Source organism: Lacerta agilis, chromosome 1 (assembly GCF_009819535.1).
Source record: "Lacerta agilis isolate rLacAgi1 chromosome 1, rLacAgi1.pri, whole genome shotgun sequence".
NCBI lineage: Eukaryota > Metazoa > Chordata > Lepidosauria > Squamata > Lacertidae > Lacerta > Lacerta agilis.
In genome coordinates, this window is record NC_046312.1 from 79,537,563 (window position 1) to 79,554,771 (window position 17,209).

At 45.9% G+C, this 17,209-nt stretch overlaps 1 protein-coding gene across 3 annotated transcripts in view; it reads left to right on the forward strand.

The window, feature by feature from the left end:
• Window positions 1-17,209, forward strand: part of PITPNM1 (phosphatidylinositol transfer protein membrane associated 1) — a 33,718-nt gene that overhangs the window by 7,443 nt on the left and 9,066 nt on the right. For 2 of the 3 annotated variants that reach the window (XM_033157720.1, XM_033157703.1), the window contains exons 5-16: window positions 153-374; window positions 6,251-6,562; window positions 7,301-7,396; window positions 8,413-8,520; window positions 9,410-9,468; window positions 9,702-9,943; window positions 10,667-10,856; window positions 11,302-11,409; window positions 11,761-11,948; window positions 12,986-13,185; window positions 13,277-13,447; window positions 16,039-16,191. In XM_033157720.1, coding sequence (XP_033013611.1) covers window positions 153-374; window positions 6,251-6,562; window positions 7,301-7,396; window positions 8,413-8,520; window positions 9,410-9,468; window positions 9,702-9,943; window positions 10,667-10,856; window positions 11,302-11,409; window positions 11,761-11,948; window positions 12,986-13,185; window positions 13,277-13,447; window positions 16,039-16,191 — 2,049 coding nt within the window. The remainder of the gene's footprint in view (window positions 1-152; window positions 375-6,250; window positions 6,563-7,300; window positions 7,397-8,412; window positions 8,521-9,409; window positions 9,469-9,701; window positions 9,944-10,666; window positions 10,857-11,301; window positions 11,410-11,760; window positions 11,949-12,985; window positions 13,186-13,276; window positions 13,448-16,038; window positions 16,192-17,209) is intronic. The other variant, XM_033157712.1, reaches the window with a different exon arrangement.

Consider the following 17,209-nt stretch of genomic DNA (forward strand, 5'->3'; position numbering starts at 1 on the left):
GAGGAAGAGGCAAAGGAATGTCTTTGCTAGGGGTCTGAGCAGACTCTATGACTTGTGAGGGAAGGGCAGGCTCAGCATCAGAAGGAAGGCTGTCTTACTTTCTGACGGAGGCCAGGGGCTTGCTTCCAGCTCACCCCTCTGCTTACCCACAGACACAATTGACATTGTGCGGGACCCCATCTCGCCCGGCGAATACAAGGTGGAGGAAGACCCACGGCTTTACCACTCAGCCAAAACAGGACGTGGGCCTCTGGGAGATGACTGGCTGGAGAATGCAGCCGCGGGACCACTCATGTGCGCCTACAAGCTTTGCAAGGTGGAGTTTCGCTACTGGGGCATGCAGTCCAAGATTGAGCAGTTCATCCATGACGTAGGTAAGTTTATGAGGATGCTTCCCACGTTTCTGTCCTGCTGCAGACTTTTTCAAATGAGTGGGTTCCGCTACGGCAGCAGTGGGGAACCTGTAGACCTCTTGAGGTTGCTGAACTCCCATCATCCCTGACCACTGGTACCATTTCCTCACACTGGCAGTATTCAGTCAGTACTTCTCAGCTGAATTGTCCTTTCTGTTCACACTTCACCAAAGCTGTTTTGGTGTGAAATTAGGTTTAATAACTGCCCAAAGATCCAGCAGCAATTCCAAGAGTCTCTTGGAAAACTTGCATTGAAGGAGCAATTTGGGATGTTTCAATATTCAGTGTAATTTTGTTTATCTGATGTGAAAAGGAATGATTGGATTGCGGTTATTTTCAAAGGCAGCATCCTCTCCATATTCCTCTACTAGTTGCAAGGGATAACGCAAGTGTTTATTTGTGGCCCACACCTTCTAAACCTGGCTTCCTCAACCTCAGCCCTCCAGATGTTTTTTTTTTGCCTACAACTCCCATGATCCCTAGCTAGCAGGACCAGTGGTCAGGGATGATGGGAATTGTAGTCTCAAAACATCTGGAGGGCCAAGGTTGAGGAAGCCTGTTCTAAACAAGTGGGAACCATAACTGCAATTCCTGTGGTCTCTGGTGAGATGATGGGCTGCCTTTCTTCACATCACTGCCACAAGTACCGGCCAGTGTGCCTCTGCAAAAGCTCTGGAGTTAGCCTCAAGATCTGGCTGCAATGGTTGAACCAAGTGCCAAGCGAGGGCTCTGATTTGTTCGCTCTTTGGTGTGTGGGATGCACTTTCTGATGCTGCTGTTCTCCAAGTGTTGTGCAGCCCCACCCCTCAACAAATTGGAGGTGGTATCCCAGTGAGCTGCTCATGTCCTGGGAGAAAGCAAGCAGGTAGTTGAAGAAGGACACTGTGAGAGAGGCAGCAAAAGTACCGGTGACTTTGAGAGAGAGAGAGAGAGAGAGAGAGAGAGAGAGAGAGAGAGAGAGAGAGAGAGGGAGTGCCATGCCGACAAAAGAGGGACTAGTGCCAAGAGCACAATTAAAGTAGGGCTCAAAGTGCAAAAGTCTTCAGGAAAGGTGCCAGGACAGAGGTGCCATAAAATAGTAATTGGCTATTAAGCTCAGACATAGTTTGTGGGACCCTTGCTTAGGTCATGCTATGGGGATATGCTATAGGAAATCTCCTCAAAACTGTGTGGTAGGCTCATAAAGGAAAACTGTGCATAACAAATTAAGTAGAGTTAGAATCTGTGCTTCTTTAGAAACACTATGCGAATTAGTTCCTGGCGTGTCCTGAATTTGAATTTGTGATTAATCTTGCACCAGCAACTTCCAGCTTTGAAGTGGTGCCTGAACTTGCACCAGCAAATATCCCACTGCTTGCTTGCTTGCTTGCTTGCTCCCTGCATGCTACAGATGATGTTAGTGGTGTGAAGAATTATGAGGGAGGCAAACTGTCTCCATGGACTGCGTATAGATTTTTCACTTCTTGGTTTGGAGCGCAGAGCTCTGAATTTCCAAGACAGAGACTTCAGATTGGAATAATTATCTGTGAGATATTTTGTTCACTCTAAATGTGAAGCTGGATTACCAGAAGTTTTATCTCACTTGAACTTAAATGAAACTTTTTTAATTACGATTTTCAAACAGTACAAATACAATTAATACAAAAACTAAAAGGGGAAAATTAAAATAGGGGAAGGGGACACAAGGAAGATAGATGGGTTAAAGTGCAAACGGGAAAGACAAATAGTAAAGAACCGCTGGCTACAATGCATAAGTCTCAAGAAAAGCTGACTAAATGTTCTTGTATTTATCTTCTTTGCGTTCGGTGTTGATAAATTGCCGGTTCATAGGAGGGAAAGGGAGTGTTAATCCATTGTTATGTGAAAAGCAGCAACTTCTTCCCATGTTAAAGCACCATGTACTTGGCTGACCCTGATGTATGCATGATCTGTATTCCACGGCATAATAATAAATTCCAAGATGTGTGGATGTTATTCAGCCAAACATATATATCTTCCTGAGGAGTAGCTGGGTTAGCCTCTCGCAGCAGAAACAACACAGTCATGTGGCATCTTAAAGACTAACAAATTTACTGTGTCAGAAGTTTTCATAGACTATGGTGCACCCTTTCATGCATCTGATGAACTGGACTCTAGTCCACTAAACCTTGTGCCACAATGAATGCGTGAGTCTTTGAGATGCATATCTCTGAAATGTAGTGAGATTTCCAGGACTAAATTAACGATTGCCAAGATTTCACTCCCAAAGGGCTTATAACTGGGTAGCTTTGCAGCCTGTGGATAAGGAATCCAATTTCTGCTCCACATCTCCAGCACCTCTGGCATAGCATTAACAGTTTCTGCTCAGTGATAAAGTAGTAAGTTGGGAAAAATTGAAACTTTTCCCCTAGTAATTCCCTTAAGGAAAAATCATGGTTTAGCTCCAATCTACATGGAATCTCAGTTTTACAACACTTAACTTTGTCTCACAAACTTATTGCATGTGTGTGTGTGTTGGGTCTTCTTTGATATTCCATGAAAGCCTGCCCAAATTCAACTGTACTATATTGTCAGAATACTTTTTGATACCAGTTTTCCCAAGTAAGTAAGGGAAACAGCAATTCAATTGTCATGCTGGGGGCGGGGGCAGGACTCCACAGGGGGGTGCAAACCCAAAGGCATGAGATCTGATTTGCTCCACTTAACAGAATAGCCTGATGATGTAGCTGAATTCTTGAATGGAGCCTGTTGAACCAAGAATTGCTTTTGTCAGATCCAAAACAAAAACCAGTGCACTATCGGCATGTAATGCCAACTTGAATTCCTTCTCTACCAGCCCCCAAATTTAAGCCCTTGGTCTCATCAAAATTTCAAATGCCAATGGTTCCAGGGATAAATAAATAAATAAATAAAAAGAAATACAACAATATGAAGTGGACAGATGGCAATATATTCAACTTAGAAGCATATTTAATTCAGAACAAAAGAAAGGTTTTACAAAAGAAGACTTGAAATTTAACGTCACAGTGATACAGAATAGCAAGAAATTGCTATCCAAAACATACAATCTTTTATTGGACTGGGAACTGATGGAGGAAGAAGTAAAAGAAACTATGATTAAATGCTCTCAAGATCTTGGACAAACTATTTATCTAGAGCAAAAATGGGAGAAACTCTGGCGAGAAGATATGCGATTTACTGCCTCATATACAATTAAATAAATTTTTGTAAAGATGTTCCATAGGTGGTACTTAATGCCAGTTAAGTTGGCCAAGATATACAAATTGAAACCCAACCTCTGTTTGGAGATGTGGTGGAGAAATAGGAACAACAATACATATGTGGTGGAGGTGTGAGGAAATTAAGAAGTTCCGGGCAGTAGTACATGAAGAATTAAAGAAGATGTTGAAAATATCATTAACAAAGAAACCAGAGGCATACCTTCTTGGACTATTAGATGAAGAGATAACACCGGGGGGTTATATGCAAGTTCCTATATGCAAGTACAGCTGCTAGAGTAGTGATAGCTACTAAATGGAAATCACAAACTATACCCACAAAGGAGGAATGGATTTGTAAATTAAATGAATATTTAGTTTTGGCAAAATTAACGGCTATTATTAGAAATCAGTCGAATCAAAAATTTAAAAAGGAGTGGAAATGTTTTGATGATTATATGGTAAAGTATTGCTAAAAAAAAGATATGCTAATATGCCTAGATTAAAATGTGAAAAATTAGATGGAAGAAAAAATTGTAAAGAAAGAAAACAAGAATACATAGATAATTTGAGAAGATTATAGAATGCAAAGATTACTGTAACTTATATAATGGGAAGGAATTCGAGTTGGGGCAGAGGGAAGTGGGAGGAGAGAGGAAAAGAATAAATATGATTGATTGACGATATATGAAGATATGGGGGGGAAGGGTGGTGGTTTTGGTACATGTGTAGTGTAATGTAATATGGGAAAATAAAATAAAATAAATAAAATAAAAAGAGAAGGTGAGTAAATGACCATCCCAGTTGAGTAACCCTTTGCAGCAAAAACGGTTGTGAACAGATGCCATTTGTGATGACACAGGTGTTAGGTGTGGTATAAAGAGTTTCTATCTATGCAATAATTCTCTTTGGAGGGTGGGGAGTCCAAAGGCTGACAGGATGGCTTGTGTGGATTACTAATTTATTTGGTGGAATGCCTTCTCTGCATCTATTGACAAAATTGCTTCTTTTTATTTTCTCAGCAAAGGGTTATTAGATCTTTTAGCAGCTTTGTGTTGTCTGTGCCTTGGCATTACGGATTGCCTGCTTCTTCAGGGGGAACTGAAAGTAGAAGCAGCCTGCTGCAGGCGTTTACCTAAGACGTCAAGGTTTTATTTATTAAAGAAATAGACTGATCATTCACATATGACAATAGATCCTTCATGACTTGATGAAGCACCAAAATATAAGCTTCTCTGAGTGATGGTTCCTTTATGAACCATCCGACCAGATGGTTCCTCGCCAGAAGCAGTATGCTTAATTTGCTTTTGCATTGTTTATTAATTGCCTCCAGGGAAGTGTTGGGTGAGGTGGTAGGGTGGTGAAAAGGAAGGCATGGCATTGTCAGATAAGAGTTTCTTCTGTGACAGACAGGACTCCTGCCTGCTTTTACCCATCAATATTTCCTGCAGAAACAGTGTGAGTATTGGACGTTGGCTCAGGTTTATTCCTCTTTCAGTCTCACTACTGAACTCAGAATTGGGATTGGGCTGTGAGGATTATGCATGCCTTCTCCCTTCCCTCTCCTGAACTTTGCTAGCTAAGGCTGGCTCAGGCAAGTTGAGATGTCATTTGCACAGTTAACAATTGCATGAATGGTGTTTAAAACGTGAGTTGCAAGTGCCGGAGGCCCAATCCAGAATGGAGCCCTCGTTCTCGGTGGGGCGGCGGTGGCAGGGGTATACTTTGACGTTTGTTCCAGTCCAGAGTGGGGCACCCATGCCTGCTATTTATATTGCTAAGGGAATTTTCCCCCAATGTAAATTGCTGGCATAGAACCCCCACCCCACCCCCAATTCAGATTGCGGCTTTAGCCAGGGACAAAGGATTATAGCCCCCCACCTAGTCTCCATGCCAGGGTCCTGATCTGGAGGAAACAGCCCGCTCCCCCAATTTACTTAGTAAATAAATAAATTCAAAATTGCAGATTGCATGGATGGTTCGACATCTAACTTGGCACTTAACTTTGTGTGTTTTTGGGGTTTGGTTTTAAAACCAGCCTTTCAAAGGGACTGCAGATTCATGCCTAGTCACAGTTTTAACCAGAGTTGATGATGGCTGAAATATAATGGCAAGATGAGATGGAGAAGGTTAGGTGCGTGCAGCGCTGGTCTCCCCATGAGGTGGAGTGAAGCAGCCACCTTGGGCACCAGAAACCCCTGGTGGAGTGGTTCCCTGAAAAGTGGTGCTGGCATTGGCACTGATTTCTGGCAAGATCTCATCAATCTCACCGGCAACATGCAACCTAAGTAAGGGATGCTCTGGCCTGAGCAGAGCAGCAGCGGAAGCACTTCCTGTTTGGCTTCAAGCAGCGAAGCTGGATGTGTGAGTGGGATCCACACACAAGCTGGGATGGGTCATTTAATCCAATGGCCTCCCTATTCTCTGAATTTGGTTTATCTTGTTAATCTGAACTGCACCTTAATGTTTTCCTTAGCTTTGAGGGAAATGGGCAATGGAAACATTTAAAGGTATAATATCTAATGCCGGAATTGTCCCATAATGCACTGGGAGCTGGAGCTAGGCCTGATGATAAAGAAAGCTAATGGTTCCTGGGGGTTGAAGAGGAAGTGGCCCCATGGTTTGTGGCATCCCCTGTAGGTCTGCGGAAGGTGATGCTTCGGGCCCACCGCCAGGCCTGGTGCTGGCAGGATGAATGGATAGATCTCACCATGGACGACATCCGGAGGCTGGAGGAAGAGACGGCACTCATGCTGGCTCAGAAAATGGCCAAGTGCATCGAGCCCGACACAGGGCCTGCTGTGCCCAGCCCTGAGAGCCCGGCTGAGCTGGGTGGCTGCGAGAAGGAGGACCGAGTTGACAACCTAAGGGCTCCCGATTCCTCTCCAGATGATCCATTTGCCAAGCAGTGGTCGTCGTCTTCTCGCTCATCGTATTCTTCTCAGCATGCTGGTGAGCAGTCATTTCTGGCAAATGGAGGCAGCAAATGGCAGTGTAGCAGGAAGGTGTGAGAAGGATATAGATGACTTCCCCTCCTGCTCCTTCTTTTGGGTGTAAAAGAGTTATACTGCTGCTGGAGGTAGGCTTTTGGATGGGCATATAGGAGAGTGTCCATTTTATTAACACACTTTTTCTCTCTCCTTTCCTCTCCTCTCCCTTACCCCTCAAACACCCCAATACTCTCTCTCTCTCTCTCTGTGTGTGTGTGTGTTCACACCCTGAAAGTATGGAGAGACATATGCACGCTTGTACATTTTAAAATGGAAAAAGTGCAACGGTTCCCTTCTGAAATAAATTTTACCTGCCGTTATTTGTAATTAAGCTTAATCAATTTCATGGCTCGTTCTCTTGTACTAGATGAACAGTAGCTGCTGCTGCGTTTTTAAATTAGGAAAACAGAGAGGGCAGACTTCCCATTGTGAAACTTCCTTTTCTTAGTCATACAGTAGTAAGCAACCAATGTTGAGTGTCAGAGCTGCCGTAAAAGGGTGAAGTTGCCCCCATTGTTCCAAATACATAATCTCCTGTATATACCCTATGATAAGAAGCTAACTGTTGCTTGCATGGGGAAAACTTTGGGGTTATTTTATAATGTTAGCATTGGAAGCAAGTTGGGCTTGCTTTAGATATGAGGATAGTGTTGTTGTTTTTACCTCTTGGTCATAAACTCTATGCTTGACGCCCCTACAGCTGGAGTATCTTCTCACAGCTTATCAGAGTGGCGGATGCAAAATATTGCACGGGATTCCGAAAACAGCTCTGAAGATGAATTCTTTGATGCTCATGGTATGCAGTGCTGGGTACAGGAGGGTTCTGTGTATGCATCTGTTTTTGAGAGGGCTGAGAGCTATGGGTGCCTGTCGCTGTTGGCTCTGACAGTTGCCACTGCAAGCACGTGGAGGTTGGTTTACAGGGGCCTGTGTGAACCAGCCCTCTGTGGGCTTGGAGTTGTGTCTGTTTAGTTTCATCTTTCAACCATCTCCCCAGATTGATCCGATTTGTGTGGATTGGGGAAGATCAAAATCTCTGGTTTTTTACTCTCTGTAAATATGCACACATGCAAAGGCAGACCTTTTTGTGCATAGGAAGAGAGCACGTTTTGCATGTGTAATGCTCCAAGTTTATAGGAAACATAGGAAGCTCCCTTACACTGAGACACACCATTGGCCCATCTTGCTCAGAATTTACACCAGAGATTTTCAACCTTTTTGAGTCCACGGCTACCTTGACCAACTACCTTCTTTCTGCAGCACCCCTGTGGGGCTCAGGAGCCCAGTTATGTCACCCTTTGCCTGTAGAGTTGGCAGCCTCTCATCCTTTTCCCGAACACCCTCCCCTGTGGAGTGTTCCCTCAGCCTCCTTTCCTCTCCCTTCTCATTGGGATTCCACTGGGCTGCTGCAGCTGCCCCCTGCTGGTCTCTGAGCTGCCCCCCTGCTCCAAAGAGAGGTACCTTCTCACACTGCCCCACAGGGGCCTGGGAAGCACCATTTGCTTGGGGAGCTTGTAGCCAGGACTGCTGTATCTAACAGCCCAACAAGCCTTTGGGAGGCAAGAGATGTGAGAGGGCATCAGTGGAGGGAGGGAAGGAAAGAGGAACAGAGGGCAGTGTTGCTGGCTGCATCCCTGGGTAAACACCCTGGGTGACACCCCAGGGTGTCATGGCACACTGATTGAAAACCACTGGTCTACACTGATGGGCAGCAGATCTCCTGTTTGTGAACTTTGGCGCAGTCCTGTTAAACATGGCAGTTTGTTCAGTGTCTGCAGTGCAGTTGCCTCTCAATGATTTTTCCTTTCCTAGAAGACTTCTCCGACAGTGATGATGTTTTTGCCAAGGAAATCACCAAGTGGAACTCAAATGACTTTCTCGACACTCTAGAGAGACCCATTGAGCCAGATGATGTTCTTGGTAAGAGAGCGGTTCAGGTGTTCCATGCAGAATAGAGTCTGCTTGTGGTGTGAGTGAATAACTCCATAACTGCACATCTCACATTCTGAAAATGGCCTATGTTCTACACCAAGAGTCTCCAACTTCTATGGGCCTGGGGCCATATGTGAAAATCTAAGAAACTGCCATAGGCACCACAGAATATTCATTTCACAGAGCAAAATCTGGAGCTTTTCAGAACCACCTCCTCCAAAAAGCTACAGACAGAACACACACAAACACTTGAAAACAAATAAAGAACAAGCAAAAACAAGCACATCCTCCACGCACACAAAAACGTCCAACCCACACCCCCTCAAACCAACCAAACCGATAAAACCTAGTTTGAAAAAATAATACCAGGGTGGTATTGCAGCATAATTGTTTTCATGCAGAGCTCTAGACTTCTCTCCTTATTGCTACAAGATCATGGGGCACTGGCAATATAATTCTGTCCCTTGAAGTACAGGTAACTCACAGCTTATGCAAGTTTTCAGATCCAAGGGGGCCACTTGTAAAAATGAAATTGTGTAAAGTCAGGACCCCAGGAACTGGCCTCCTTGCAAGGTGGAGTACTGCTTACCGGGCTTTGGGAAGGAGGCACGAGGACTCTGGGATGCTGCCAGAGCCCTCACACCACTTTCCCAAAATTTGGGAACAGTGGGTTCCCCCCTCCATTTATTTATGTATTCCCCCTCTTGAGTGCATAGCTGCAGTCTTGTAAGTGAAAGCAGCACAAGTTGCAGGTTACCTGTATAACTGTGAAGGCTATTCCTGTTCCTTTTGTGATTTCCATCCTTCATGCCTCCCATTGCTTTCTCTCTTCCTTCTCTGCCTGGTTCCATGAACTAAAACACTGTTGTCTTTGCAGTTGATGCTGTGGCTGCCAAGCCAGACAGTGATGGTGTTGTGGCACCTGGTCCACCAGAGGTGAGTGAACCCCTCCTCATCATACTGCCTTCCCATGTTGGCACCTTCAGAACCATGGCGCCAAGGACTTGTGGTTCCAGGACCATGGTTGTTGCCTCCCAAGTCACTTTTCCAGAACCCCAACTTGACACCAGACCCAGTTCTGCTGTCATGGCTTGCCTGTGATGCCAGCAACAGCACTCCATGCCCACTGCAGCAGTGCCCTTCACTCTTTGCCATGTCTCTTTCCATAGGCTGGCTCGGAAGGCAACTCCAGGACATGCCGTATCCATGCGCTTTTCCTGATCCTCCACAGCGGCAACATCCTGGACCAGGGCGTGGGAGAGCCGGGCTCCAAACAGGCCGATGTGCACACGCTCAGCGCCACCTTGGACTCCGTCACCCGCCTACACTTCCCCGAGGCACTGGGGCACATTGCGCTGCGCCTGGTGCCTTGCCCGCCTATCTGTGCTGCTGCCTACGCCCTCGTCTCCAAGTAGGAAGCGTGTTCTGTCAGGCTCAAGAGCGCTTGGTGGGAGCAGGACTGTTCCCTTCTGACTCGGGGCTTTGGGCAGTTGATTGTTCAGGAGCTCAAGGAGAGCGCTGGTGCTTTCTCCAGGCAGCTTGGATGAAGACCTATCCCAAGCACTAGTCCTTTATTCGGGGTGGGTGGGTGTTTAGGAGAAATGGGTGAGGCATGTGGTAGTGTATGGTGCCTAGTGTCATGCAAAGGGTTCATGATATGCTACTGTAGATAAGTGCTTACCTAGGAATTGTGGTTTGGGTGAAGTATTGAGACTTTGACGAGAGATCTTAGAGTAGGATTTTCATGAGGTAATTTTGTTCCCTTTTTCATAGGCTGCCATATATATATATATATACACACACACCCCGATATATATATATGGAAAACAATAATTAAAAAGCGTGTGTGTGTGTGTGTGTGTGTATACACTTCCCCAAAGTTCCCCACTGGCAGGACATCAAGGAGAAACCGTTGGCCCAAGATCTCTTTTTAAACTGTGGTCAGAAAAGGTGCCTCTCTTTCTGAATGGGCTGCCTGCCTTAGGTTGGTTCCTTAAGTTCTAGCCCTTAAATCCAGACGGTAATCTGGAGTCACCTCCTGGGCTCAGTACCAAGATCTGGGTGTTGTGAGAATGATCAGATCCTTGGTCTGAGAGCGTGTCTTGATCGTTTCTCTCATTGTCTCCTTTTCCAGACTCAGCCCCTACAGTCATGATGGCGACAGTCTGTCCAGTAGCCAGGACCACATTCCATTGGCCGCTTTGCCTCTCCTGGCCACCTCCTCCGGCAGCTACCAGAATGCCGTCGAAACCGTCATTTCCCGTACCAACCAGGCCTATGCCAATTTCATCCACTCTCCTGATGGCGCAGGCTTCTGTGGCCAGGTCAGAGGGCTGGGAATCTGAAATAACTTTGAGGGGAAGCCCTCTGTGCTCTATTTGGAACAAGCATTTTACCCTCCATGCTATGGCTTTGTTTTGCCTTATCTTCTTTTAAAAATAGAATTAGGGTCTTTTTCTTTTGGGAAAGGAATACTAGATTTTATTTTTTTTAAATCATTTGTTTTGTGAAGGTTCTGAGACATCTCCATCACATAACCCCATTCTTTTATAAAACTGCAGCCCCCAGTATTCCTTGGCTTTCATCCGCATTGGTTAAAGCAGTGCAGTCTCCGCCGGATGCACTTCTCAGTTGTAGGAAAGGGGTGGGAATGCAAAGCCTTGTTTAAGAGGCTGGCTTAAGCTTTATGCTTCCTCTGATTAAGCAATGACTGTGGGGACATTCCTTTCATCAGTGGGGAACTAACTGTGTTCACGTCCCCCTTTATAGGTGCTGCTGATTGGGGACTGTGTTGGTGGAATCCTGGCCTTCGATGCCCTCTGCCACAGCCGTGCTGGTGGGTCAGGGAGTCGTGGAAGCAGTCGCCGTGGCAGCATGGTCAGTTACTGAGCTGTGGTACACCCCTTCCTTTATGCATTTATAATCAGCTTTTTTTCCTTACTTGAGCTCTGAGGGTTCTCAGATTTGGGGAGCAACAGGGATTTGACATGGGAGGGATGAGGGTTTCTTCTGATTTGACTAGCAAGTATTGCTTGCCCAAAAGTTCCTGCTCTAGTATATAGCAGGTCAAACCCAGCATCCACCCCATTTCCTTTTCGAGGCCTAGTAGGTTCTGCTACCAGAAGAAGGCCCTCCCTCTTTTAACATTCACTTGTGAATAGCAAAGGCTTTTGAATCTCCTCAGTAGAGCAGAGATGTACACTTGCTGATCTGTCCCCTTTTCTTCAGAGTACTGAGCTGCTTTCTCCAGAGACTTCTGTTGTGCGAGACCCACTACTTGAGAGGGCAGAAGTGTGTGGGATGGGCCGTGCCAGTCCTGAGCCCGGGGCACTTCCCTCCATCCAGAAACCCAGTGACAACGTAACGCAGGAGCCCGATTCCTCACAACAACAGCAGCAGCAGCAGTTCTTGACCAGGTGAGGCAATGTGGGAATTTGGTCTGTGAAGCAGACTGTCCTATTAGGTTAAAAGAATTGGTTACAATTAGACTAGTGCCCATTAGGGTTGAAAGTGCGGTCAAATGTGCACCCATTCATAGCGTAGGGCTACTGACACCCAGGACCTGATATGGAGCTTCCTCTACCCCCCCAGAACAGCCTCTGAGTATCTCCTTTTATCCAAAACCCTTCACCCCTCAGGCAAACTCACACTGCCGCCAAGCCTACAAATAAAAGCTAAATCCTTCCCAGCACTTATGACAAATCATTAAATCATTATAAATAGCCAAAACAATAATAACAAAGATGCAATGCATACACACACAAAAAGGTTGTTGGACCGAAGGTCCTCATGCCTTATAAAATTAGGAAAGGCACAAATATAGCTGACACTATTACTAACATGGATTACTCTTTTCCTTCCTATCTTGGTGTTAATCTTCACATGTAACCGTATCATTTGCACTTTTTCTGCCCCACAATTGCCCTCTTGGGTTCTCCTTAAGATTATTTTATGCTAAAATAATGCTAAAGTTGTGTGACTGCACTTACGTTCATAAACATTTCCTGATACGTTAGAGGCAGTGTGCTCCCCTGTCCGAAAAGAGAGGAAGATGAAACATTGATCTAAATTAGGAGGGCTCACAGATATAGAAATAGCTGGCTTTTTGTCTCCTGAAAGAAATTCACAAGCTGTCTGAAGCTGAACAGGTGCACATACAAAAATGCAGCATGTTCACAACTTTTTTTCTTTTTTAAAAAGACAGAAGATAAAGGTGGCTCTGATTTTGGGTGGTAGGGGTGGGTGACGTCTGAGAAGGGTGGACAGCACAAGTTCATTTATGCTTCTTCACATGGGGAGAGGAAACAAAGAGATCGTGTGACCTTTCAGGCAACAGAGAAAAATGCTGGCCTGGTGGAAACCTACTGTAGGGAAGGTGATTCTGGTGGGGGAGAGCGTGGGAGCTGTGGGCTGTTTCCTGGCAGTGATGGAAGTCTTCTCCTGCCTTCTCCAGCCTGCAGGCTAGCATGCCTGCCTCAGAGGCAGAAGGAGACCCTCGCCGTAGCAGCAACTCGTCATCCTCGATGATAGAGACCTTTGAGGGGCCAAGCACGGTTGGGAAGCTGGAGTTCAAGGTGTCTGGTTTCTTCTTGTTTGGCTCACCCCTGGGGCTGGTTCTTGCACTCCGCAAGACGGTGATGCCAGCACTGGACGGTAAGGGTCCTTTCCCCCTCCCCTGTCTTCCTTTTGCCTTTCCCCTTCTGCTGAAGCAGGATTCCTTACCCTTTCTCTTTCCCCTCTTCAGTGGCCCAGATGCACCCAGCCTGCGAGCAGGTCTACAACTTGTTTCACGCGGCTGACCCCTGCGCCTCGCGCCTGGAGCCTCTGCTGGCCCGCCAGTTCCACGCCGTGCCTCCCTTTGGCATACCCCGTTACCAGAAATATCCGCTGGGAGACGGATCGTCCACGTCACTGGGTGAGAAGAGACGCCAAGACTAGCCTCGGACATGCTTGGGAAATGTGGTGTCATAGAACTCTGTCCCTTTGGGGATTATGGGGGATTGTGGAGGGAAATGCTTCCTTTGGGGATTATGGGGGAGTGTGGAAGGAAATGCTACAGTATCTTGATCTTCAACTGGTGGGTTGTGGGATCCCCTCCTGGGGTGCAACCTGATCTGAGTTGCAGCAGCAGCAGCCCTACTCTAATGCAAATGACCTGGAATGCATGTTTGGACTAAATATGGGTTCTGGATTGGAAGAGTCCTGCTATAGCAGGAATGAGATATGGCAGCACAGTGATGCAGGGACTTTTGGAGATGTGACTTTGGGTGGTCTCCCATGTTCATTTGTGTTGAAGAATGCCAGGCTGGATTTGCACGGGGGCAGTATTGGGGTGATGGGAAAGTTATTTTTATTTTGAAATATGGGGTACCCTGGGTGCGTATCTGTTCTAGGGAGCTCTAGCATTCTGTGAAGAAGTAAAGGAACTCATGCATTCAGCCACACACGGATTTTCAGCAGGTGCAGCTGTTTGAAACGCTGGGCAGCAGTGGGGCAAGTTGCACCTGCCTTGACCTAAAACTGTTTCAGAGCTGGATGGTTTGAGTCATGGTAGTGGAGGGTAACATTTATTTCAAGCATTTTACTCTGCTGCTTGGCCAAAAAGGCTCCCGGAACTGATCAGCAGTAAACAAGACAGTCTCCACCTGCAGGAAGGGCTGACTTACCACAAAGCAGACTGAGGTGAGAGCAAGAGGCAGCAGCTGTTGTGGGAGCAGCAGCCGCAGCCCCTGGCTGTTCCTCTTGAGTCCTGCTTTCCACCTGTCGGTCTGCTGCAGACGGTTTGAATGGCTGCTGCTACAGGACAGTTGAGGGACGGAAGGACCCAATGGAGCTGGTTTCTCAGCGGAGCCAACGGTGCAGGCCCCGCTTCCCACTTCTTCCTTTGCAGCAGCCAGATGGAATGGCTCCATGTTCCCCTACACCAAATGCTCCCTACAAATAGAAAACTAGAAAAGTGTGCTGCATTGGTATTTGCATAGATTTTTGTATGTTTCATTTTTAAATGCATTTTTACATGGTCTGTGGTCTGGAGTGACACGACCCATTCTACGGCTTGTTCCAACCTCATTTGACTGCATGCATAGACCCAGCCTTAGTCCTCACCCTCAGCTTAAAAACATATTCTTCTACGAGTGGTGTGGTATACATGCCCATATATGGGTGGCCACCCATGGCACAGCTAGTGTCTCGAAAGCTTCAACCGTTAGGCTCAAGGAGGAGGGGAAGTTCCTCTGTTCTTTTTCAGACGCAGACCACACAAATTATGAACCTCTGTTCTCCTTCTGCACTGAGAGCAGTAATATAGTGAAGCATATAGGTTTTGTTCAGTCATTCCCCCCCTTTAAGCTTTGAATAATTTTGTTGTTCATCTGTGTTTGTATTTTATGCTGGGAGCTATGCCTCTGATCACTGCACTTGCCAACCCCACTTTGATATAGCTGCCTACGAGATGGAGCTGAATCCTTCATGATTTATTTTTTTAAAATATTCATGGAACAGGGCAAACAGGAATGTGAGAATTGGCAGGATTGAGCACTCAAATGACTGTAAACACACACACACTGTGCTGCTGCTCCCTCTGCTTGCCAATCCCCTGCCATGCCCATGCCTTCTCCTTGCTTATATTCCACAACCCCCTTTGTGCACACCTCCATGATGATAACTTTAAGACAAATAGAATCTGAATACCAAGCCTGTCAGCTTGTTCAGTTGCAGAAGGTGATAAGTTCTGTTGGTGGGTGTTGTGTATATATGGGTGTTTGCTGGTTAATAAAATACCTGTTCTGAATTAATACAGTGGTGCCCCGCTAGACGAATGCCTCGCTAGACGAAAAACTCGCTAGACGAAGGCATTCGTCTAGCGGAAGGCTGCCCCGCTAGACGAAAAAGTCTATGGGGCTGCCTCGCAAGACGAAAAATTTTCGTCTTTTTTCCGTTTTGCGGAGCGCGGCTGTCATTGCCGCTCCACAAGACGAAATACCCGCTAGACGAAAATTTTTGCAGAATGAATTATTTTCGTCTAGCGGGGCACCACTGTACAATGAACCTGGAACTTCCATGTTGAAGACAACACATGGTACCAGGAGTGGCATACAATGTGTGGAGGTACTAAGGGATATTTGAGGGCTCTGCATCCTTTATTTCTGTCACATGAGGCAGAATGGAAGAGGGAGAAGTTTGAATATAGCAGGAAGGGAGAGACACCAAAAGGGGGGGGGAGTGGCTGTTTTAAACAAGGGGAGAAGTTTAAGTAAATGTGGGAGTAGAGAGAGACACTGAGAGGAAAATGGTGGGTTTAAACAACAGCAGAAGTTTGAGTAAAGCAGGGATGAAGCCACTTTGAGAGGGGAAAAATAGTAATTTTAAACAGCGGCAAGTCAGCATTGCTTCAGAGGCACAGTACTTGGAGGGCACCAGACATAAGACCAGTGGAAGACTGGGAGGGTTTGGGGGATGTGTTATAATTGCCATACTCACCTCTGTTTACTTTTCCATTTGGCCTAGCTGAGGCCTTGCAGAGTCACTCTTCCCTCTTCATGGATGAGTTAGACCTTGTGACACCGCCCACTCCAACTGGTGCTTTTGGGGGTTTCTGGAAAGGGAACGAGGCAACCACATGTGAGACTGCTGTAACCAGCACCAATGAAGTTGTTAAGAGTAAGTTACATGTTGCTTGTCCTCCCCACCGCCACCACTTTCTATGCAAACACAGTTAAATTTGGCTTCCTGTCTACTTTTCATCCAAGTGCATTTATGAGGCCATTTGAGGAGGGAAAGTTATGGCTTTTCTCTCCTTAATGTTTAAAAATCCCTGTTTGATTGCTTGTTTTTTTTTAAATGATGCTCATAACTTTTTGCACCAGAAATTAATCAGCTCTCTCTGTTTTAAACACTGCAAATAGTGGATTCTAACAAAGTTTTTCACGTATCCATTTGGTTAAAGTACTTGTAACATACTCCCTGCGTGGTCACTAACAATCTGTGGGGGTGTCTCTCCTGTGCTCCCTTCATAACTTAAAATATTGGTGCATAAAGCTCTTCCTTGATGCTCAGCAGCTCAAAAAGTGTATTAAGCAGGCTTTTCTGAATTCATGAACTGAATCCTAACTGCAGATTCAGACTGGAACCCTGAACAATGATTCCTGTGTCTGTGAGTCAAACGAGTTCATTTTGCAAGGATTGAATATTTGCCGTGCTGCCAAGAAAAGGCTTGTTCTTTGACTGGCCCACCCAAATTTGACATTGCTACCATAGCTTGGGCATATTGTACCCTTTTGTGTCACTTGCAATTCCGCATTCTGAACTGAAGTGCTTTCACACTCTTCTGGCTCTGCCAAGCCACTGAGTTAGTGCCTGACATACTAATAAACCCAAAACCTGAATTAAAAGGAACAAAGAGCAAAAGGCTGTATTTCTGTGCGCAGCCAGGCTGCTTAAATTCTAGTGAGGTAGAATTGAAAGAGCCCACTGAAATGAATGAAATTTAAAGATTGCAGGCCAAGATAGTATTTGCATTTAATGTTCAGGGCTTCTTCTTTTTTAAAATGCAAATAGAATCAGCTCTCGGGGGGGGGGGAGTGGTTGATGATTGGCATTTGCTTTGTAGGGGAAATCCCAATTTCAGGGGAGGGTTTATTTTTAGGACTGCAGCAGTTGAGGAACAAGTTAAATTCAC